This window comes from Phaeodactylum tricornutum, chromosome 4 (genome assembly GCF_000150955.2).
Source record: "Phaeodactylum tricornutum CCAP 1055/1 chromosome 4, whole genome shotgun sequence".
Taxonomy (NCBI): Eukaryota; Bacillariophyta; class Bacillariophyceae; order Surirellales; family Neidiaceae; genus Phaeodactylum; species Phaeodactylum tricornutum.
The window spans coordinates 68-22108 of NC_011672.1; the positions used below are offsets into that span (position 1 = coordinate 68).

Sequence of the window (22041 nt, forward strand, 5' to 3'; positions counted from 1 at the left end):
CTAACCCTAACCCTAACCCTAACCCTAACCCTAACCCTAACCCTAACCCTAACCCTAACCCTAACCCTAACCCTAACCCTAACCCTAACCCTAACCCTAACCCTAACCCTAACCCTAACCCTAACCCTAACCCTAACCCTAACCCTAACCCTAACCCTAACCCTAACCCTAACCCTAACCCTAACCCTAACCCTTAACCCTAACCCTAACCCTAACCCTAACCCTAACCCTAACCCTAACCCTAACCCTAACCCTAACCCTAACCCTAACCCTAACGTTGGCTCCGATTGTTTTAATCGGTAGGTTTTTAGATTGAGATTGTGAGACTAAAATATAGATTCCAAAATGAAACCTTTTGTGTTGGAAACAGAATGTACGAACGTAGAAACCCCGTAGCCAATGTACTGGCTATCGAACCATTGACATAGTTTTTGTCGAGATGATTGAATCACCTATGTGATCGCCAAACCATCGAGTTCGGATGGTGCCAACAGTATCTGTTGACAACTTTCATCTAGGGAAACTGTATGGTAATCAGGAATATTTCGTTCCTAGCATATCAGGTTTGATAAGACGAGTCGTCTTATACGCCTCATGCAACGGAACCAGAGTTGTGTATGTTGCAAACATTTGGGTGCATAACGCAAATATTTGGTTTCCTATGAGACGCTTCGTATTTTCCTCCGGCATGCCACACACGGGTAATGAACCCGACGAGGACAGTCGTCTGGCCACTGCGTCTGTCCTACGACAGAGCCAGGAAAAAGGAAATGGCAACGAGGCCAAGATCTAGAGCTAGTGAATCCTAGATAGATGTTCCAACAAACAATGCTAAGGCTAAGCAATTCTATCTACAACGTAGTATCAAATTGTAGCATTGTGTGGCTATAATTTATCACTCCCTTCAATCTTGTAGTCCGGGAGTACAAAATCCGGGCGAAAGATTGGTTCCAAAAAATTTGAAAAGCGAAGGTCTTATTGCCCTTGGGTCAATAAAGTATGTGACGAACGAGGAATTTGTGTTGTGGACCAGGTAGGCATTTCGTCAACGTGTCGGCCAAATTTGAGCCGGTAGGTTCATGTGCGATCCGCATTGCCCCGCTAGCAATGCTTTCGCGAACCTTGTGATAAGAAATAGCATTATGCTTTTTCTTGAGTACGGACGAGGGAATCGTCGCACTGGTGACAACACTCATGTTGTCACAAAATACATTTGCGGGACCGTCAATAGGTATACCAAGTACACGTAGGTTGTAACGCAATGTAATGATCATTTCGGAAGCGATGCGCATAGCAACAAATTCAGATCCGTAAGTCGAGGCTTCGACTGTGTTTTGTCTCTTAGAGTACCAACGAATTGGTGTGCCATTGATAAAAGCGAGTATGCCCGTAGTGGAACGTCGCGTGACGTGGCAATCTGCGTGGGCAGCGTCGACAAAGACAGAAACTTGCACAGCGCGCCCTAAAGGTGGGGGCATATCCGGGGGCAATTCTTCTTGTGCGTCGGGGTATTGTTCTTTCCAAGAAGGGTTGACAAAGTTAATATGCGAAAAATCGCGCGTGTGCGGGTCGCAGACGAGTTTGGAGTTCAGGTGACGTTTGAGGTAACCGAACATGCGAAGGACAGCATTATAATGTCCGATACGTGGTCTTGCATTGAAGCGAGACATTAAACCGACTTCTTGAGTGATGTCGATCCGACCGAGTTCCGACGTCCATAGTAGAATGCCAATTAGGCTCATATAGTAGTTCGTGCGGTCATCGGTGAGGTAACCCGATGTATCTAACTCAGGGTGATATCCGTGAGGAAGCGGGGTCACGATGCGACTGCTGCTAGGCAGTTTTTCACCGAGCGTCTGCTCGATGTTGAGAATTGCGTTTGTTAAGTACTGTTTTGCAGACATGTACCACGCTTTGGTGCCATCGTTAAATGTATGCACTCCGGTGGTTGCCCCCAGAAATGTTTTGGGTGCAGAACCGCCCTTAAGTGTATAAGGGATATTTTCAAGCGCTTTTAAAATTGCTTTAGTATCGGCTGAAACGATTGTTAAATCGTCGACGTAACTGATAATATATTCATAATATTCAGTTTTGTCAAGCCTTTGTGCCTTACGAAACCACATATCAGGGTCCGCTTTAGACGATACAAAACCCAGGAATCTGAGGTTTTGTGCAAGATGAGAATGCCATGCGGCACCGCTTGACTTGAGGCCATATAACGCTTTCGCGATTAATACGACTTTGCCTTCGTGTTCACCGAACTCGGGCCCAGCGATTGAGAAGACTTTTTCGCGACAATCGGCATTGACGTATGCATTTCCGATGTCAACTGACACAAGGTCAAGGTTATTGAGGCTTGCAAGGAGGAAGCCAAGGCGTACGCTCTCGCGGGAGGCGACGCTAGAGTAAGTATCTTCGTCTGGTGGGTCGGTGACGTGTCCGCCGGCGACGAGTCGGGCTTTACGCCGGAAATCCATTTTTACATCGAAAATGATCCACATGGGGATTCTTTTGTAGTCGGAGGGCGCTCGTTCTCCCTTATCCTTGATAGTGAAGGTTTTCATGCTCTCAAGTGTATCCATTTCTTTGCGAATTGCATCGCGCCAGAGGTGATTGCCGTTCTGCTTGTCCAATTCGTAAGCGTGGGGTACGTTGCGAGGGACTTCTATTCCGTATTTGTATCGATTTTTCTTTTTTCGCGTCTTGGCAGCACGGATCCATCGATCGGCCTTTTTCAGCACGGTGGGAGCCCAATAAGAAAAGGCATGTTCGGATAAGAGATCGTGGTCGGCCGCATATTTGGCCACCGGGTAGGGATTGCTCTCCTTCAAAGAGGTGAGGGGCTCCCAGGTAAATTCACCGTTGGCCCATTTTACGCGTAGAAACCATCCACGCGTACGTCCCCGACCACCGCGGGGGCGTTTTTGATGATCGACAATATCATCAAAGGTATACCATTCATTTCCGTCATCATCGACCTGCTTATAAACAGCATCAAGGAGAGCTTGGTAACCGTGGACTTCCTCGGTACCGTCGTCGAATTCGACGACGAAATTTCCAGGGTCGTCGTTAGGGACTGGAGTACCGTCGCGATCGCGCTTGGTAACTCGGCCCTGGCGCTGAACCGCACCCGAAGTGAGTAGAACGTCAGTACCAATAATTAAGGAGGTGGGGTCCTGATCCGGTGAGTCGTTCTCGAAGAAATCGTCAACCGTGAGCCCGGGATCCAGTTGAATATGGTCATCCCCTTCGTTCAGATCGTATAACACGTGTCTGTTACGGGTGTTGCCATCGCCGGGATCGTCGGATCGCCGAGCGACTTTCATCGCTTCGTCACGGCGGAAAGCCGGCGCTTTGATTTTGTTACCGAGGGCGAAATCAGAAGGCTGATAAATCTCCCTTATGGTGGCGTCAAAAGTAGCGAGGGCAGTCTGCAGAGCAGACGAATCGAGGTTTTGGAGAGGTGTAACAGTAGATCGAGTGATTACAGTACCCTTGTCCGTCAAAATATGGTAGCACAAGGCTTGGCCCACATTGGTGGCAATACCTAACCAACGGCCGACTTTGGCTTTATTCTGTGGAAATTTGACATCAGGATTGTCAAAATACTGAACTGGTTCGAAAAATTCGAAAACCAGGATTTCAGAAATATCATGGGTGTCGCCAGTCATCGCAGTAATAGGCGTGATCCAGGCCAGCGCTTTTCGTGCCGTGTGGTTACGTACGAAAATGACGTAGGCAAGGGCGTAGTCCCATAATTGTTCGGGACACTTGGTGGTTTCGAGAACGAGGCGCGTGTGAATGCGCGCAGCACCAAATTCGTGTTCGCAACGATTTTGCCACGGAGAGTAGGGTTCAGTGACCGTCGTCTTTATCCAGTGACTGGAAGTTAATTTTTTCCATTTGCTAAGTGTTTCCACTTTCGCGTTATCGGTGTGCAATTGTGCAGGAATACCGATGTTGTGGATGAATTCGGCGAGACCCTGGTCTGCCGCGGACTCTGCTTTCATTAGGTAATGATAGATAAAGTAAGAGTCACCACAGACAAAACCCTGAGTATGGGTATGTCCACGCGAGGATTTTATAGAGGATTTAAAAGTATCACTATAAAGTGTGCATTTCAAACGTCGATACCGAAGTTGTTCAAACTTGGTTTTATAACGACGATGCAAAGGCATTTCGCCCGTGCGCTCCGCTAGTTGTGTAGTGGCGGTAAGAGTACGCTCAACTACTTCCATCGGCACATGTCCGAGAATTCGCCGTAATTTATCGCGGTCGACGTCCAACACCCGAGGGCTGGATATGGACGCACCGATAGTGGCGTATTTGAGTTCGCGAACGACGTCGCGAGGGTTCATGACATGGTTATGGAAATCCGGTACAACGGATCCAGGGGAAACGGGTAGTGGAGGCCAATCCGGGAGAATGTCAACCGGTACGCTGTCGGTGTAGCAGGCACGACGAGAACGATCGTGTCGCGTGTACTTTGCTTCATTTTCTTCCCAATCTTTACTGTTGGGGTCCCATGGTTGATCGCAAGTGAGATCAATGTGCTGACAGTTGTCAAGCTCATGTTGAGTAGGTACGCGAGAATACAACAGGGATGCACGACCTTTGAGCTCAAACGGGATATAATCACCGTCGAGAGTTTCGATGCCGTGAAGGGATTTGCCTTGCGACAAAAATTTTGGAATGTCATCGGTTTGATGTCCGGCATGTCGGATTTGATTCAAATTAATGAGCGAGGTGGTCTGTGTGGGCCCGAGGTTCAGTGCCTCATGAAAGATGAGAATCACGGTTGTTCCGTCGTCATAATCATAGGCGGTTGCCGCCGTGACAACCGGAATCCGTTCAAACGTTTCACCGTCATCATGAAAACCGCGAAGGCTGACTGATCGACCCGTGTATGACAATACAGAGTACCCGGCACCGACGCAGACGGTGTCTGCACCAGTATCAATTACCGCTTCACCATAATTGGTGGGAGGTTTTGTTCCGCGTGAGCGGTTCTGACGAATACGAACTAGTGTCGCATCGTTAAGTCGGAAATCCGACTTGCGCCAAGGGGCTTGATCGAAATGACTGCCGGAGCGGACCATACGATTCAACGATACGCGATTAGCGTACCGACCAAAGAGGACACCTGCACCAAATGTCACTTTTTTGGTGGTGACGTGGGGTGAAATGTCTGTGGGTGCGTCACGAAGTAGGGTTTCAGGGGTACTGGAATCTACTTGGACGTGATCTTCGCATGTATGTTTACGAATAGGTTTTTTACTACTAGGCAGTTGTGAATAAGATTCAACGGTTGAACTAGAGTTATCTGTATCTGAGGATTTAGCCCTTTTGGCCTCACGGCCAGGGGGTGCAATACTGCGTTTTGCGCTCAAGATACTCTCCCTGATAGCTGGGGTTAGGGCTTCCCACAGCTCAGGAGGTAAGACGTGTTTATGAGGGCGGGAAGGTTTCTCAGCCCCCTTGTTCGACGGACGGTTGGACGAGCCACGCCGTTTGTTGTCGTTACCACGTTGGTTGCCGGTGGCTCTGCCAGTGGTCTTTGTCTGACGTACGTTCCGTGAGTCGCTTCTGTCCTTGGAACTGAGTTTCGTCGCGGACGTACGCATGTAGTTGACGACCCGATTAAAATTCCAGTCATCGAGTCGTGCTTCGGCAGTTGCCTTATAAGGAAGGAGTGCCGGATCAGTAATCCCTTTAAGAAAGAAATTCGTTTTCTGAGCGTCCGAATAGCCCTCCTTGTTACGCAAAAGGGCATTGTTGGCAGAAATATGCCGAGCGACATATTTGGTGAAGGAAAACTGTTTGGACAGTCCTGTATACACCGACTCCATAACTGTCGCGCGAGCCTGCTCGGTAGTGAGACCCACTTGGCTCGTTCCTTCATAGAAGGCACATAGAGAAATCCAGGCACTGCGTCCGTCCTTAGTGTGCTCGTGGGGCTCAACAAGTCCCCAGGCGTCCCCAGCGCTGGTTAGCGACATGAGAGTATAGAAGATTGTTGCGTTCCTGGTGATGTTGACAACTGGGGAGAGTGCAAACAAATCTGAAACGTCACGGGGCGACGTATGGGGTCCGGTTGGGTCGGCTTTCGAATACCGATCCGAATGGTGCGCGATGCACGCGGTAAAAGTGGACCCACTTGCGCCTGCCCACGCTTCGAAACCGTAACGAAAAGTGAGCCACTTTTTCTGCGAACCATCAAACGGTTCAGGCAAGAGGCTAGTAGCCGATTTTTCAGCCTTTGCAGCCGTCGTAGTCACATTATCATACGACGCCGCGGCTCTAGTCATCATCTCAAAGCGTAGCACGGAAGCCGTGAACTCTTTGGCGACATCGACTGAGTTGGGTGCGTGATGCATCCATTTGGCGAAGACGAGTATTCGCTTGGTATGCATGGAGCCCATTTTGAGCCGCATGCAGAGATCATTGATGTCCTCCTTCGTGAGAAGACGGAAATCATCAGATGATTTAATGCCGTTGTTCAACATTGCAGCCGCAACTGACAATGGAACACAGATGACGTCACGGAGGACGACCATCAAGGCCTTTCGTTCAACACGGTCTTGCCGAGGAACGGAGTCGAGACCGTCACTGTCTTTAGACAAGTGAGGCTCTGCGTCGATGACGCTTTTCTCGATCACGCTGACTTCGTCAGACGTGTTCTTGCTGCGAGCCAAAGGCTTTGCAGTCTTTTTGCCATCACCTTCATCATCCGAAGATGCTGGCGATGGCGGTGCGGTGCCCGAAGGCTCCTCACCGTCGGAGGAGTCGAATCCTCCGAACTCCTCATCCTCTTCGGATGCGGACGCGGCATCAGCCGGTGAGTCCGTCGCTGCGGCAGGGGCCGGAACAGCTGGAGTGACCTTCCTCGGACGACGCATTCGTTGTCGAGGTTTCAAAAACTCAAAAAATTAGAGCTGGGTTGGGTCTGAGTAAACTGATAAGTTCTACCTGCTTACGAGTGTATTTGTAGAATACGACGAAAGAGTAGAAGTTGGGGGGAAAGCCTCGTAGAGGCTCCGATTGTTTTAATCGGTAGGTTTTTAGATTGAGATTGTGAGACTAAAATATAGATTCCAAAATGAAACCTTTTGTGTTGGAAACAGAATGTACGAACGTAGAAACCCCGTAGCCAATGTACTGGCTATCGAACCATTGACATAGTTTTTGTCGAGATGATTGAATCACCTATGTGATCGCCAAACCATCGAGTTCGGATGGTGCCAACAGTATCTGTTGACAACTTTCATCTAGGGAAACTGTATGGTAATCAGGAATATTTCGTTCCTAGCATATCAGGTTTGATAAGACGAGTCGTCTTATACGCCTCATGCAACGGAACCAGAGTTGTGTATGTTGCAAACATTTGGGTGCATAACGCAAATATTTGGTTTCCTATGAGACGCTTCGTATTTTCCTCCGGCATGCCACACACGGGTAATGAACCCGACGAGGACAGTCGTCTGGCCACTGCGTCTGTCCTACGACAGAGCCAGGAAAAAGGAAATGGCAACGAGGCCAAGATCTAGAGCTAGTGAATCCTAGATAGATGTTCCAACAAACAATGCTAAGGCTAAGCAATTCTATCTACAACGTAGTATCAAATTGTAGCATTGTGTGGCTATAATTTATCACCAGCTTCTCTAAGCATTGTCTTCTATATCATTTGAGATACAAACATTGTTTGGAAGGGACCGAGTTGAAAAACGTTGGGAAGCAAACTTCAATTTTTGTTCCTTGGACATAGTCTGCTGGTGATTGTAGACCTCATCAAAAGCTTCACCGCATCCGCTTAGGAAAGTGCAGAATTCAACAAAATCAATGGATCCGGAGCCGTCAATGTCTAAAGCACTCCATAGCACATTGAAATCTGAGTCTGAAATTTTGCCCACTTTTCCCTCATCCATCCATTGCTTAAGTTCTGTAACAGAAGAACAGAGAGAGAGTTAATATATATTTTTATTTATTTTCCCTGGAAAGCATGTCAATTCAAAAGCGCTCCTTAGCAAGGGATTTACCTGCTTTCTCAATGGTACCTCCGTTGTCTCTATCCATGTGTTGGAACTCTTCTAACAACTTTTCATGGGTAAGTGCTCCTGGAGTGGGAGCTATGTTGATATTTTTGGCAATGCCCTGTATGAAACAGGTTTTGATACGGCGCACCTGTTGCCCAAGTTGGTAGCGGTATAGCCCATACATTGGGACACAGAATAAAGCAAGACCAAGGATGACAAATCCTACAAGAGGACCGGTTTTCAACTTGGCGTCTGGCTCTTGAAATGGTGACTCAACGCATGCCGGATCGCTGCCCACTCCTCCACACCATTCCTTCTCTGCCGGGTACCACTCCGGATCCATGGAAAAGTCTTCAAAAGGAACAGGGATTTTGTCCTCTTCCAGTATATTGTAGTCGTTGTAAGTTTGCTCAACCGCCGCAATCCACTCAGTGTCATCCATTCTCGTCATTTTAGCAACGTAATTGGCTTGTCTTGAACTTGTGATTAAATCAATTACGCTGAGGCTGACAAACGCAGTATCGTTGTTCAGGAAAACGTAGGAATGGGTCTGGCTGAATACTCCATCAATTGTAGTACTTCCCCACAATGTGCTTGAATCAATCCAACTTCCTTTTGCTGGAGGATCAAAGTCAATTACATCTCTACCAAGTGCACCAGATTCCACAGAACGAAAAAGTTCCAGATCACCTGTATAACCATGAAATTGATTGAAAAGCCAGCGTTTTCCAAGAGTGAACAATTGCAGTAAGATTTTGATGATGAAATGAACAGATGACATTCACAACCTCATTTCCTGCCTCTAGTCATACCTTCTTTCTCATTGGTGGTCGTCCCGTAATGAGCTTTGCCAGAGACGAAACCATTCACTCCGCAAAATCCCGACCCAATTACGTTTTGGAATGGCGGTTCGAACGTTTGATTGCAAAAGGATGAAGGCGCAGGACGGTAGAAATAGTAACCGTAAGTCATCATTCTGGAGCCGTCAAGGGTGTGATTGTAGAAAGCTACAGCCTCGCTTCGAGTGTAGGGCAATAGTTGATAGTTCAAAGCAGGAACATGCGGTTGAGGCTGAGCCGGGATGCCATCGCCTTCAAAATTTGTTGCTGTGACTTTCCATAATCCCTCGTATTGTTTCCACGACAGGTTTTGCATAACAAAGGAATTTGGGAAGTTGGCATCGTACCGTTTATCCGTCGTACTCAGACAAGGTTGAGTGAGAAGCAATCCACACTTTGATGGTTTCAATGCGTGTGCATTAGGAAGCACAACGAATGCAGCAATAGTGGCCAACAGACTCAACAAGTTCATACTCGGTTACAATCGTTACAGTTTACAGTTACCAGTTCAACAAATCACGATTGGCGGGTGAAAGAAATTGAAATGAACACAACTGTTTGTTGATGCATTGCTTAATGGGTTTGAGTGTTGTCAACAGCAAAAACATTCCTTCGAATTACCTTCCCAGTATCCTTCCCTACACCGCTGAGGGTATGAGATACCAGTAAAATATTCTCATTCTGACCAGTAAACATTTATTTAGAGGCAGCTTTGTTAGAGATATGCATACCAGAAAGTAATGTCCAGAAAAGCCTTCTCATAGGCTTCTGATTCTTTTACTTTTCCACCAGCAATATAAGGCGGTTTAATGCCAGCGACAGTATGCGTTTGCCATGGTATTGAAGGCCGATACTCATCGGTAAGCTGAAAACGGGATTACCACTGCCGCTTAACTGACTCTGAGACTCACTAGTAGTAAAATCTGAATCGTTCACAAAACTAAAGCCAGACTCACGGAAACAAGATTGGAGGAGGCTTTGTTCCGCCCAAAAACCACGAAGAATGTTTACATTAACATAAATAGGAAAATAACCTAAAATTAATGATTATCCGAAAGGACAGTCCACTACCATCATATTGCATGGACTGCCTGACTCACTGCCGATGTCTCACTTCCAGCGAGTTTATCTAGAATAGTCTACCTAAGCATATGCGTTCACTTACACTTATATTAGAAATAAGGAGATAACGGGTAAAATACCGCTTACACTTATAATAAAGTAGAAATAAGCAAACTGGCAAGACACTGCAGTAGGAATTGACTGTGAATGTTCGCTTCAATAATGCACAGGATAGATTCATACATTCGGCAACTCGAGAACGTCTGGAAGGATAGGAGCAACGATGACGAGCTAGACTCGTGCCTAAGGAAAGGATATCTGGGTGTAGAAAAAGTATACATGAACGACTGTTTTATCTTTCCACTGGGAAATCACATCATTTTCCATTACCGTAAGCAATCCCGTTGGGATATCAAATAACTTTGTCTCTTTTCCAAAAATTCATGTACATTTGCTACGAGACACACCAAATCAGAGTCAGGCTTAAAACTAACCCCACACCTGGATTCGTCTCATTCGCAGCTTCAAAACGATACCGTTGTTTCTTATGCTACAATAAACCCGCTATGTACACTTTCATTTTTAAGTTGGATTTTGATGTTGAAACGCAAAATAGGGTTACAATTATAGCGAACGTTAAGCCAGTTTTACCTAGTTCATTGAAGCAAATGCGTTTCTCATTTTGTATGCCCTACTTGAGCTTTGAACATTGAAACTCTCAACGAGAGTTGTTTTATTCCTCACAAACCAATACACTTGGGAATATGGCATTCCATCTGAGTGGCGTTGTGGTAGAAATTGTCGGCATTGAAGAATCTAGCCGTGGAAGGTTGTGTGAAGAGCACACTGTCTGTGGTGCCGTTCTACAATTGGATGCTGTTGTTTGCCTTCGCGTTGCAGATCCAAAAGCCACATCAAAAGGTCATCTTCTAATGGTTCAAGGAATGCTTTTCGGCCTTGACTAAGAGAACAAGCTTTGGGGTTTGCTTTTGCAAATGCCTCCGCACTGTTCTCTCACTGTTACGGTATGCCTCCTTGCGACATGTCTCATGGACATGATTCGACTAACATGGATGTCGCAAGTGTGAATCAAAACTATGCACATGGAGTTAAGGAGGCGCGTACAGAAATATTGTCAGCCTTATTTCGTGGCCACGTGGACTCACAATAAAAAGGTTGCATTTGTATGATTGCTATGTTTCCGGAGGCGCATGTGTTTAGTCCTTACTTGTCAGTTTACAAGACCAAGGTACAGTGAAATACAATCGAAACATAGGAGATACGATTGCGGGAACAAAAGAGGTACCACGAACCACATGGTGGGATTGAACAAGATCCTATACTTACCATAGGTATCGTGCAAGGAACTTATAGTTCCAAAAGTATATATACATGTGAAAGAAAGGTTGCCTATTGAGATTATGGCAGCTGCGGAAGATCAAAGATTCGATGGCATTTTGTGGGATTGTTCACTGGACTGAACAACAGATTGACTAGTTTGTAGAAGGTAATCACCCACTCATTGTTTTATAAGTTCATTGATCCAAATTGCATTCTACGCATAGGTCCTCGTATCCGCTGTCTAACCCGTGGGGAGCATTGTCAACGAGTTGAGTTTTACAGTCCCTAAGTCTCTTAGGTGTATCGCAGGTCGTTCGTCTCAATGCTCACCTTTGTTTACCACTCACTGTCCTAACAGCGATCTGTCCTACGGTTGTGCTTTGGTAGTACTCCGTAACACTCACCATTGGACTTGCGATATCTGCAAAGCAAAGTTTCTGCATCCTTTCCCCTTTTCACAACCCTCTTCCATAAGTGACTGCACTTTAAAAACAAGTGCCACCTTCTCTTGGTTACTGTACTTGCGACGAGGCATAATGTCAGTTGATCTAGACTATACATGCACTCTTCTCTGTCATTGTCGACAATTGACTATTTGATTGTAGTCTCCAATGATGGACAATTTCAAAAAAACTGAGAAGAACCCGGTTGTAAAACACACGATGTACATTTGCTTGTACAAAGTTCCGTCAATTACGGTAGATAGGTAGACTTACAGTTGGGGATAGCAAACCCCACATGAATGCTCGGTGTAGGGCTTTTCTAGTAATGTAAAAACACCAGTGATCTTGTGCTATTCTCGTACGATTCTAGCTAGTCGGTTATCGCAGTAGTTTTCTAGTCAGTCATTCCATGGCACGTCATCTTGACATTTTTGACAGCGAATGTCAAGGTTAGCTTTTTTCAACCAATCACCCATTAGTGAGACATGTCCTAGGAAAAAATCTTGGTCAATTGAGAAACACCTAAAAATTTATCTAGAACATAATTTCTATATGTCCGCGCAAGGACGTACTCTTGTGTCATCACATTACCGCATCTACCATCGCGGTATCTTGACAGTCAAGGTAGATGGAGATGTCTGGTCATCCGTGAACGCTTTCTATTTATCGAGTGACTGTCATTCGTGATCCATAAACTTTTTCTATCTTGTACCCCCACCACAATACCGTCTCGTTTCTTTTCTTTCCCGTGGCTCCAAAACTCTGTTCCGTCGGAGTCGAGCGTGTACACATACCCACCGATATTGTTGTGCTGAAAGCGGGAACCCTCTATATCGTCGATCAACAGTGAACATGGAGCATGCCTTGGTTACTCGAACGCATGGTCGATATTGGACCGTACGACGATTGTCGGGTACATCAGTACTTACATTCCTGTTGCTGATAGCAGTCGGTCTGAACATAGGCCGGGTGCGTCAATTGATTATTTACGAGGACCTGAATGTATTGGCGTACTTGGATATCCCCCTTCAGGTTGAGACCACTGAAGATGTAAGTGTAAAAGGGAGCAGTGGAAACACTTTAAATCCTAATTACTGTTGGCTCTGATTTACAAAGCATTTTTTATTTCAGCGAAACGCGGAAGAGCTGTCCATGGACGAATACCCAGTCAAATTCAATACATTGAAAAGCACAGATCGGCTGCAAAATGTCACACCATCACCCTTGTTGACAAAGACAGATGGTATCCTTTCCACGGAAAAGGGGTCCGTTGAAGCGGCTATTGCGACAAAGGATGGTGCGTCGACCACAGTCGCTTTGTCTCGACCAACCGACCGTACGCTTCGTTTTCCTACAGTAGCTGAGCGGGTTCGGTTTTACATGTCGTCTTGGTACGAACCACCCTGCAGCGAAGTGGACCTTTTACAAGTTGTGCAGCATACTGGTAGTAAGCTAAACAGCGAAATGGGGGATACGACGATTGTCACGAACGGAGGCAACCCGGTCATTGAATTTGGAGGCCACGAGAAACGAGTATATCCTTCTTTTTCACTGCAGCGTCGAATGCAGTCCACGAACAACTCCCTCTCGGTGGTCTTGAGAGCAAGGGCAATGGCTGGGGGAAATGTTATCTTTGCTTTAGACAAGACGTCGCTTGATGTATGCCAATTTGGTCCCCAACCAAAGAAAATTTTATGGCAGGTATACTGTCCAGAGCTCCGGGACAAGTTGTTGCTACCGTATTTAGCTGCAAACCAAACCAAGTTGGCCGGCAAAGCAAAGAGTGGAGACGAAAAGACGCTCATACTCGCCCAAGTTGGTGATGCTTTGGCTACCAGAGTTTTAAATGACTTAGGAGAAATCAGGCATCAATCGCCCAAACCCTCTGTTCCTCATTTCAAAAAGGTACGATCTGCCTGGGAAGACAAGGATGGAAGAGAATCCTTGTTGAATGCATCACCAGTGGCTTGTTCCACGTTACAGAGCCGACGAACCAACCACCAAAACTTGGAACCAATTATTTGGAAAATGGAAATTGACCGGCATTACGGTGCAGTCCACCAAATCACAGAAGTTGATATTCCTTGGGATCAAAAACGGAATGTAGGCGTTTTTCGCGGGGCCACCACCGGGAATGTGAACCAACGTTTACCAATGCGCGAGCGCTGCCTGGAAAACCAACGTTGTCAACTTGTACTCATGTACCATAATTCATCCTTTGTGGATGCCAAGTTTACCAATGTCCTAAAGCAAAGCAAACTACCAACCGAATTTGATGGCATAACAATGACCGGCAGTCGCTTTCAACTGGATAAACTTTTGGAATTCAAGGTGTTGATATTTTTAGAAGGAAATGACGTTTCTTCTGGGCTCAAGTGGGGGTTGTACTCCAATTCGGTTGTACTGATAAACAAGCCCTCCGTATCGTCATGGGCAATGGAAGAACTGTTAGAGCCGTGGGTGCATTATGTGCCTCTGAAAGATGATCTTACGGACGCAGAAACCCAAATAAAGTGGGTCATCGAGCACGATAGAGAGGCAAAGGAAATTGCGATTCGGGGACAGCTTTGGATTCACGACCTTTTGTTTGACAAGCATTCAGAAAGAGACAACGCTGCAATCAACCAGGAAATACTTAGCCGATACGAGGCACATTTTCGACCAGGGATTGAACAAGAGAATGGGCAACCAAACTTGGAGAATTAGTCTGGTATTTTGAGTAGCTGTTTGGCATAGATTTTTGCTTTTCACAGTTAGCTAAGATTTTTTTGTTGCTGCGGATTACGTTCGCAACTTTGTCTGATTTTAGATTTGTATTTGAAGCAAAGAAATTGAACCTATTTTATTTAGAGGCTCTCTGTCCATGTGGAGGTAGCCCCGGGACCTCCGGGAAAAGCCATGGTTATACAGAGAACGGCCTGGCGACCTCGCGAGATTTAATATGGCCGGGTTTAGCCATCAGTAAAGCTTGGTCTAGACGAGGCGCTATATGGCTCCAACTTCCATTGTGTGGTATGTGTTGCGCTGAAGAAACTACTCGGGACACCATGCTCGTCGGGTCCAAAGTAAGTCTAGAACTACTCACAGCTAAGACTTGGCATTAAAAGCTGACCATCCGCATCCCGAATGGACCCATACATAACGATGCACAATTGAAAACCCCAACTTAGATTGTGCAGAACTCGATAGGTAGCTATTGTAGGCAACTCGTACATCATTGCCTAACTTCAATACTGGACGATGCTAGCTTGTTTTACAGTCACCCGCTTCTTCCTTTATGAGCTGACAGTGACAATATTCTGCCAGGTTAATAAAAGTATGCTATACCTAGAACAATTGTTGGCCTGTTAGTGCCCCACGAGATGCTCTTTTCCAATCGGTGATTACCAACCAGAAGTGGGAAAAGAGCTCCCGCAGTATTTCTTAGAGTAGTTATCCTTTCCATGTTACTAGAACCAACGAGTGGCTTCCATAGCTGCACAGACAAAGGAAAGTAGCGACGGATGACACACGCACCGTCTGCGTCATCTGGTGACATGCCGAAGTGTCTCGTGTGCTACACACACAATTGTAACAAGGTTACAAATTCGCATTTGTGACAACGTTACATGAATTCCAGCAATTGCTCTTCGTCGACACTGATGTCAAGCTGGTATTGCGAAAGAGGCTTACGGTTAACACTTGCGTAGTTAAAAAGCCTGCTAGTGCTACAAGGGGCTATGTACGCATCTTGTCTGATCTATGCTTTTTGTTTGCTTCTACTACGACGTCAACAAACGAGACTGAATAACCATTCAACGCCTGTTCTCTATGGCCATAGCGGCCAAAATCCTTCTGCTACTACGCCTTTTGCAGCATTGAGCTTAAGGAATTTAAGCAAACTCAAAGTATTTGATACAATTTTCCCTTTACTGATTGCCACAGTGATACTGCTCCTCCCTTTGAGTGTCGAAGCCGCGGATGCCGGCATCGGACGTACGGTCGACTCTTCCTTTGATTCAACCAGCAGTCCTATGGTCCACTCCAAAGCGTTTTTGGCGTTGCCCCTAGAGCCGCAACGCTACGTTCCATTGAATCCGAGCCAGCGCCAACTTGAAGTTTTTCAAGACAGTCGACTCGATTTGTGTGTAGACCGGGGGAAAAAGTGGGAAAATTGCTTTTTCTTTGGCGTTGGGGGCATCGACAGTGTATCTTCCGTCGAAGGCAAAAGCAAGGCTCCTACTCCGAGAATAGAGAAATCTAAAACAACGCCTTTACACCAAAGGCCTCAAACTTGGTAAATTCGGACATTTTTGTTGCCTGTGAGCTCGAGAATCCTTGCTCCAATATTTTGAAGACAACAAGATTCCATTGGTTCATTGTCAACACCCCCAACAGTCCCTGTACGACGGTTGATTACTGCGAACTCAACAAAATCCTGTTATGATAGTCACGCGAATACAGATTTATAATGCTATATAAAGGGACATTGACTTGCGACGAAAGGCATTGACTGGAAACCAAAAACTGAAGACTAGAGGAGCATGACAAGGCAGCAGTCCTTCCCTCCACAGATGATATCAACAATACTACCAGCTGAGAGGCTTGACGCCTTGGCCATAGTTGCCGTGAAGAAAACAGCCACAGGTTTCGCAACTGACTTGTTTGATGGCTTGCACAACACCCTCAACACTAGCTTCGACATCATGATGGCCGGGACGTCGGGTCTTCCCTCCGTCAAAGTTAGTAAAGACCATTCCAGGATGAATCATTCCGACCGAGATCTCGAATTGTCGAAGGTCAGCCGCCAATCCTCTCCCAATCATATTGAGAGCGGCGTTCGCTGCGCGGTAGCCGAAGTGTCCACTATAGTCATTATCTACAATGGATCCCATCAGTGAAGAAATAAGTATGACTTTTTCAGCACACCGAGACACACGAGGACGGAGGTGAAATGGCCGCCTCATGCAAATTAGGCAGCAGCGCTTGTGTGACAAACAGTGGTGCCATGGCGTTAAGTTGAAAGCTATACAACATGCGTATCGGTGAGATGTTTGAAAACGTTTGAGAAGCGTACATATTTTTGTGATTTGCAAAGACTTCGGTCGGTCCATACGCGCCAGCGTTGTGGGTCAAACAAGTGTATTGGGACGGTCTTGTCGTTGTTTGTTCGAAAGAACTGCTGAAGTTTCGTTGGCGCGTCGTCCTGCATAATGCCAATACCTGATACGATCTGCACTCGTGAATGGGATTCGGTGGCCAAAGATGTCAGTTCGGCACTTGTTTTACGACAGATGGCAAAGATCTGTTGATAATCTTTAGAATTGTTGGCGAGCTGCCGATATAGTTCCAGACCAATCCCCTTGTCGGCTCCAGTTACGACCGCATGCATCGCCATAGGTACAGAGTCAGCAAATGTAGCTCTGTAGAAGAGTAGTAGAGCACAAATGCAGCCAACGCGATCGACCGAAATGAAAAATAGATCCTGCCTTTGCTCTGCGCGAGCTTATGCGACTTTTACAGGTTGTCCCTTTGGTTCATGATGGTGGCAAAAAATGGCTCTCGTTCCATCGTCCAGAGTTTTTCCCTTACAATTTACATGGAGAGTAAAGGATGCCGTACATAAATATCAGATATCGCTCGGACGTCCCTTAAAACACTTGTAAGTGACGTTGCACTTATCGAAAACGGAACTTGTGTAGAATATTAGGTAATATCGCTAGAGTCAAGCACTTGCTCTACCAAAATCTGTGTTACGCTTACTTTATTGTGATACCAGGACGTCTAGCTGTCTACGGTTAGAGAATTGATCAGGGCGATGCGTTTGCAATAGGAGATCCAGCTCTTTGGCTTTACTTCGACTCCATTTGGGATCCCCGCGAATGTATACAGGGTCTTGTCGATCGTCCACCCAAATAGCTTCTTCGTCGCTCGCATCACTATCGCTTTCATTGCTGTCCTGCGATGACAATTCATCAGGATGCCAACCCTTGGTCGTTTCGATGAATTCCTTGGCAAACTCTTCAGAAATGGACAAGCATCCTCTCAGAATGGTGTCCACGTATGTTTGTACAATGGGATGTTCCGGAGCTGGTGGCAGGGTTCTTTGTGGTACGTAGACCCATATCTGAACAGTCTCCGTGTTGTTGCGCTCCTTGGCTTGAAGAAAGACGTCGTCGTCTTCGTAGTGTTCGTCCTGTTCCAGAAACGGCACAGCAGACACATTGTCTAGATTCAGAGCAACTCGGTCATAGCCCATTTCGCGCTCGTCGAACTGCGACAATTCTTGGTCGTTAACCGGTAAGAGTACCCCAACACACTCGGCCTCGGTTGAGAAACGCACGCCCATCGCCGTCATCCCGCGGTTCGTCCGTTTGGACCAAGTCCGCTCAACGCCGTGTACGACAACGGGTGTGGCAATCTTGTGGGCCTGATCGGGGGCCGTAATAGCACGGGAATGCGGGCATATTAACGAGCCGTAGCCGAAGACAAAATGCTGAATGGAACGAGCCAACATGATAAATTGGAGAGAATTTGATGGGAAAGGAACAAAAAGGTGAGCGAGTCGGCAGGTGCGACAAACTTTTCTTTTTCGTTCGTTCTGTTCTGGTTGGCTTTTGCGGTTGATGCGCAGTGGTTGTGCGGAAACGACACTGATCGAAATTATGAGGTTCCAAAGCCAAGCAAACAGATTCCGAGCCTTCTTTACGTAGAATAGTACCGTAACGGTAGTCGTAGAACTTGAAATTCGTTCTTTTGATTTGTTCGTGAGTCTGATACTGCCGGCAGAAAGTGACCGAACAGCCTTGGAATCCGTTTCCTGTCAGAATTCGAATTCGGCAATCTTCCAAAAGAGGGTCGACGAGAAGGTGCACAACGGCTCGACATCTAAGCTTAAATATCGCCGTCGCCTGAGACTGCTGACGTGTCTTTGTCTGCTTGTCGATCAGAGCAAGCCAGAACCATCGTCTCCAGTTCACTGTCACAGTCAGTCACGGAAAATTCTGCAAGCGCATTCAAGCTCAGTCGTACGATGGTATCCGAAGGGCAAAAAAATAAATTAGCATAATTTCTCTCTACCCCGGTACTCTTCTTGTATCATATAGCTAGTAATATTGATAGCACTCTTTTGCGCAGAGACTTTTGCTGTTATTGAATGGAAAATGAGCGGACAGCTGCATTCTTGCCATGATTAACACTAAATGTAAGGTCGGTTTCTTTTTTTGTGGTATTTACAATTTGGGACTTTGCGCGATTCTACTGTCCCCGAATGCTTGATCGAATCTTGTGTTGTACAAGTATTCGTTCAAGTCCAACTCACATTCCTTTTCTCCCCCTGCTACCATCCACGGAGTTGCCTCTTCTCGATCGTAAAAATCCGAAAGTGCCGAGCGGGAAACGGATTGCTTAGACGCCGTTCTAACGCTTTTCAAAAACTTGATTTTCTCCCTAGTTCCCTGGCCAATGAAGGGGGCAAAAATGGTCCACAGAAATCGAAATGATCGAGGGGCGTCAACAATAAAAATATGGTGAACGGCGCCAGCATAGTGTTGGCGAAAAACGTTCAGAAAATGCTTTCCTACATGTGTCGGAGGCGCATGCTGGCTGTATGAAAAACCGTAAAAGTCCACTACGGCATTAACTTGGCCGTCGTCCGATTGGGAACAAGCCAAGGCACGTTCCAAGGTGTACACGTGTAGGTTCAGCGTGGACGTTTCGTCGTGGTTGTGGACCCGGCGGGGCACGAAAATGTAGGTTGCGCGACCGTCTTTATCGTAACCCTGCACGTAGGCGGCCTTTTGTTCGAGTTGCGCTAGCAATGATGAAGTTTTCTTACAGTCAACAGGCTTTTTCCGATCAAAAACAGTTCGCAACTTGTCAATTTGCGTGTCGTCACGAAAGGCAAGTGTCGCCTTCAGTTTCGAAAGCGCTTTTTTTGTGCAGTGATTTTTGGAGCGCAGAAAGTTTAGACACAACAAGGCTGCAAACTTTCTCCGCTCGTGGGCAGATTCAGACTTTGTCGTCTCGGAATCTGCCAGCACCTGACGTCGCTGGGAGTAACAGTACGAAGCGCAAGCGGCGGCTTCCAGCTCTTTTTGTGATAGGCAATCCAGCATGCAATCGAGTTGATCTTGCTCCTTCTTGGAAACGCCAGGATTTTTCTCAGTCTTGCCACTCGGACTTTTGCGGGAAGAGGAGCCACGCTGTAACGACAAGCGATGAATCGAATTCCGTAGACTCTGTCGCAAAGAAGACCGCCAGTGACGGCCATTGCCAGTATGAGTTGCAGGTCGAGACGGTGTCATATTGTGTGAACTTTCTTCGGCTTTGTGTCCAGAAGTTGCTAGAGGTACAGTATCTCTGTTGGCCAGTTCTGGAGCGATTGCCATGGTGGAGAGTTTTTGTACGATTGCCCGTGGCTGCACTCGGAGCGGAAATTTTGGAAATTGTGAGTCGATTTCGTTGTGTCTTTCTTCTGTGCTCTTTTTGGACATGGGGATTAGTTGCATGGATGCGAAGCTTCGTAAGCTGCATGGGGGCGTCATACTGGTTACAGTAACTGTGAGCGCGCTAACTTTCCATGATTTTTCGGACATTTTACATCTGATAAGAGGAAGTGAGACTGCTGTCGACGATATGACAAGTCTACGCAGGCCACCACGCGATGTCGTCGCAGACAGACGGACCTTTTTCAAGCCAAAAGGTCGTGAGCGACAAAGACGCGTCCTTGGGACATGGATCACCCACGTCCCCCCCTCCTCCCGTCTCCTAAACATTATCTGTCACAACTAGCGAAACATCTGAGGGTGTGGTGCATTCATTGATTGTCAATGTCAATATCAGCTCATACATATACTCTACTTCAGGTATCTCTAGAGGACGCCTTTCAGCTGACTGCTTAGGAGCATGGCGTCCATGCGTAGTGCTGTGCACCGGCACCATTTTTCTGCGTTGCTGCCACGCGTGGACAGCGATGGTGACGAGACCAAGGAAGGTGATACGTCGAAACGGAGGCGCGGTAGTAGTCTTTGCTCTCTTTACAACCACAAAAACGTCCAGCGGAATAGATTCGTTGTTGTTTTGTTGGTGCTTATTCCACTGGCTTGCTATTACGTCTACGTACACGCAACATCCAAACGAGCGCAGCTTCTTGCAGCAGGTATTCCCAAAGTTCATCCGTCCGTCCCACTCGATTTCATAGTCGCCGGCTTTCCGAAGTGCGGTACCACCACGCTACTGTACGCGTTACACAAGCATCCCGAAGTTGCCATGTCACCGATAGAAAATTGTCAAATTGCCCGACCCATCCAGCAGGATGACGTTAATTTGAAACGCCTGAACAAGGACTTGCTCCAATTGGACGCTACGCCCGACGAGTCGAACGATATTATACTGAAGAAACGAGGCATCAAATGCCCAGATGCACTCCACACCTACAAGGTGATTCACCGACTGGCCCAACACTCGCCTTCTTGTAAGTTCGTCATCGGCGTGCGACATCCCATACAAATGCTTCAATCCTTTTACAACTACCGCATCACCGAAATTTACGATAAAAGTCTACCGAAAGACAACATCCCGGATCTAGTCGATATTCTGCAAGGGACGGTTCCTATTTGGAAGGATGTGTCTATTGACGTGGCGCGATTTGAACTCTATCTCCTGCAACTCGCCAAAACAGCGTTGACCCTTGCTGATCTCGAAACTTTGCAAGAACACGATTGGTTGGCCGTCAAACCAAACAGGTTCGACGTTTTTCTTTACACGTTGGATCAAATAAATGACGAAGATGTTTCACGGGCTGCAGCTTTTCGCGGTGATTTGCAATCGTTTTTGGGCTTGTCTAATCCGTTGGAACCCCTCGGACACGAAAATTTGAATCACTTTGTTGGTGGTCAAGCCCATACCGAGACGATAGATATATGCGAGCCGCATTTTGACGGCGTCCGCGAGGCCTTATTGCGCAACAGTCAGGCGACGGCCGCGTGGATTCGCACCTTCATTGACGCACCAACCGTGACCGTTAGTAATCGCAATCACGTTTTGGAGACCTTGTCCGCCTGGGATGTCGATCCCTGTAGTGTCGAAGAGACAAGATGACACCGGGCGCTACCTACTTTTTCTAAACAAGGTTATCTAGAGCTTTGCTGCAAAGCACCCACATCATGCGTGCCATCACACAATGCACGCCTTTCTCTCGTCCTTGGTTCCGCTAATGCACTGTAGTCTCTATTGCGGCCAATCAAGCCATTGGCTGTGTGGATGCTGGATGATCCTCGTGCTACTATTTCCTGGTAGAGTTTCAACCAAATTGCGGCTTCGAGTAAATCAGAATTCGAACCT

The 22041-nt window shown here is 46.7% G+C and overlaps 6 protein-coding genes across 6 annotated transcripts; 2 read left to right on the forward strand and 4 right to left on the reverse strand.

Moving 5' to 3' along the window:
* Positions 1–2970: 2970 nt before the first annotated feature.
* PHATRDRAFT_33646 (predicted protein) lies at positions 2971–6899 on the reverse strand (the record flags this gene model as incomplete). The annotated part of the gene is made up of 2 exons (XM_002178376.1): positions 2971–2978; positions 3014–6899. 2 exons carry the CDS (start codon positions 6897–6899, stop codon positions 2971–2973), a joined length of 3894 nt encoding a protein of 1297 aa, XP_002178412.1.
* A 726-nt stretch (positions 6900–7625) lies between these two features.
* On the reverse strand, positions 7626–9444 carry PHATRDRAFT_44251 (predicted protein). Its single transcript, XM_002178377.1, has 3 exons — positions 8846–9444; positions 8037–8723; positions 7626–7939 (listed from the first exon to the last, which is right to left on the reverse strand). The coding sequence occupies exons 1-3, from the start codon at positions 9342–9344 to the stop codon at positions 7662–7664; spliced, it is 1464 nt and encodes a 487-aa protein (XP_002178413.1). The 5' UTR covers positions 9345–9444; the 3' UTR covers positions 7626–7661.
* Positions 9445–12570: 3126 nt separating this feature from the next.
* On the forward strand, positions 12571–14424 carry PHATRDRAFT_33648 (predicted protein; the record flags this gene model as incomplete). Its single annotated transcript, XM_002178114.1, has 2 exons — positions 12571–12768; positions 12835–14424. 2 exons carry the CDS (start codon positions 12571–12573, stop codon positions 14422–14424), a joined length of 1788 nt encoding a protein of 595 aa, XP_002178150.1.
* Positions 14425–16400: 1976 nt separating this feature from the next.
* Positions 16401–18226, reverse strand: PHATRDRAFT_44253 (predicted protein). Its single transcript, XM_002178378.1, has 3 exons — positions 17494–18226; positions 17290–17347; positions 16401–17120 (listed from the first exon to the last, which is right to left on the reverse strand). Exons 1-3 carry the CDS (start codon positions 18212–18214, stop codon positions 16724–16726), a joined length of 1176 nt encoding a protein of 391 aa, XP_002178414.1. The 5' UTR covers positions 18215–18226; the 3' UTR covers positions 16401–16723.
* Positions 18227–18929: 703 nt separating this feature from the next.
* On the reverse strand, positions 18930–20003 carry PHATRDRAFT_33651 (predicted protein; the record flags this gene model as incomplete). Its single annotated transcript, XM_002178379.1, has 1 exon — positions 18930–20003. The coding sequence occupies one exon, from the start codon at positions 20001–20003 to the stop codon at positions 18930–18932; it is 1074 nt and encodes a 357-aa protein (XP_002178415.1).
* Positions 20004–20483: 480 nt separating this feature from the next.
* Positions 20484–22036, forward strand: PHATRDRAFT_44255 (predicted protein). Its single transcript, XM_002178115.1, has one exon. It carries the CDS (start codon positions 20605–20607, stop codon positions 21796–21798), a length of 1194 nt encoding a protein of 397 aa, XP_002178151.1. The 5' UTR covers positions 20484–20604; the 3' UTR covers positions 21799–22036.
* The last annotated feature ends 5 nt before the right edge of the window (positions 22037–22041 follow it).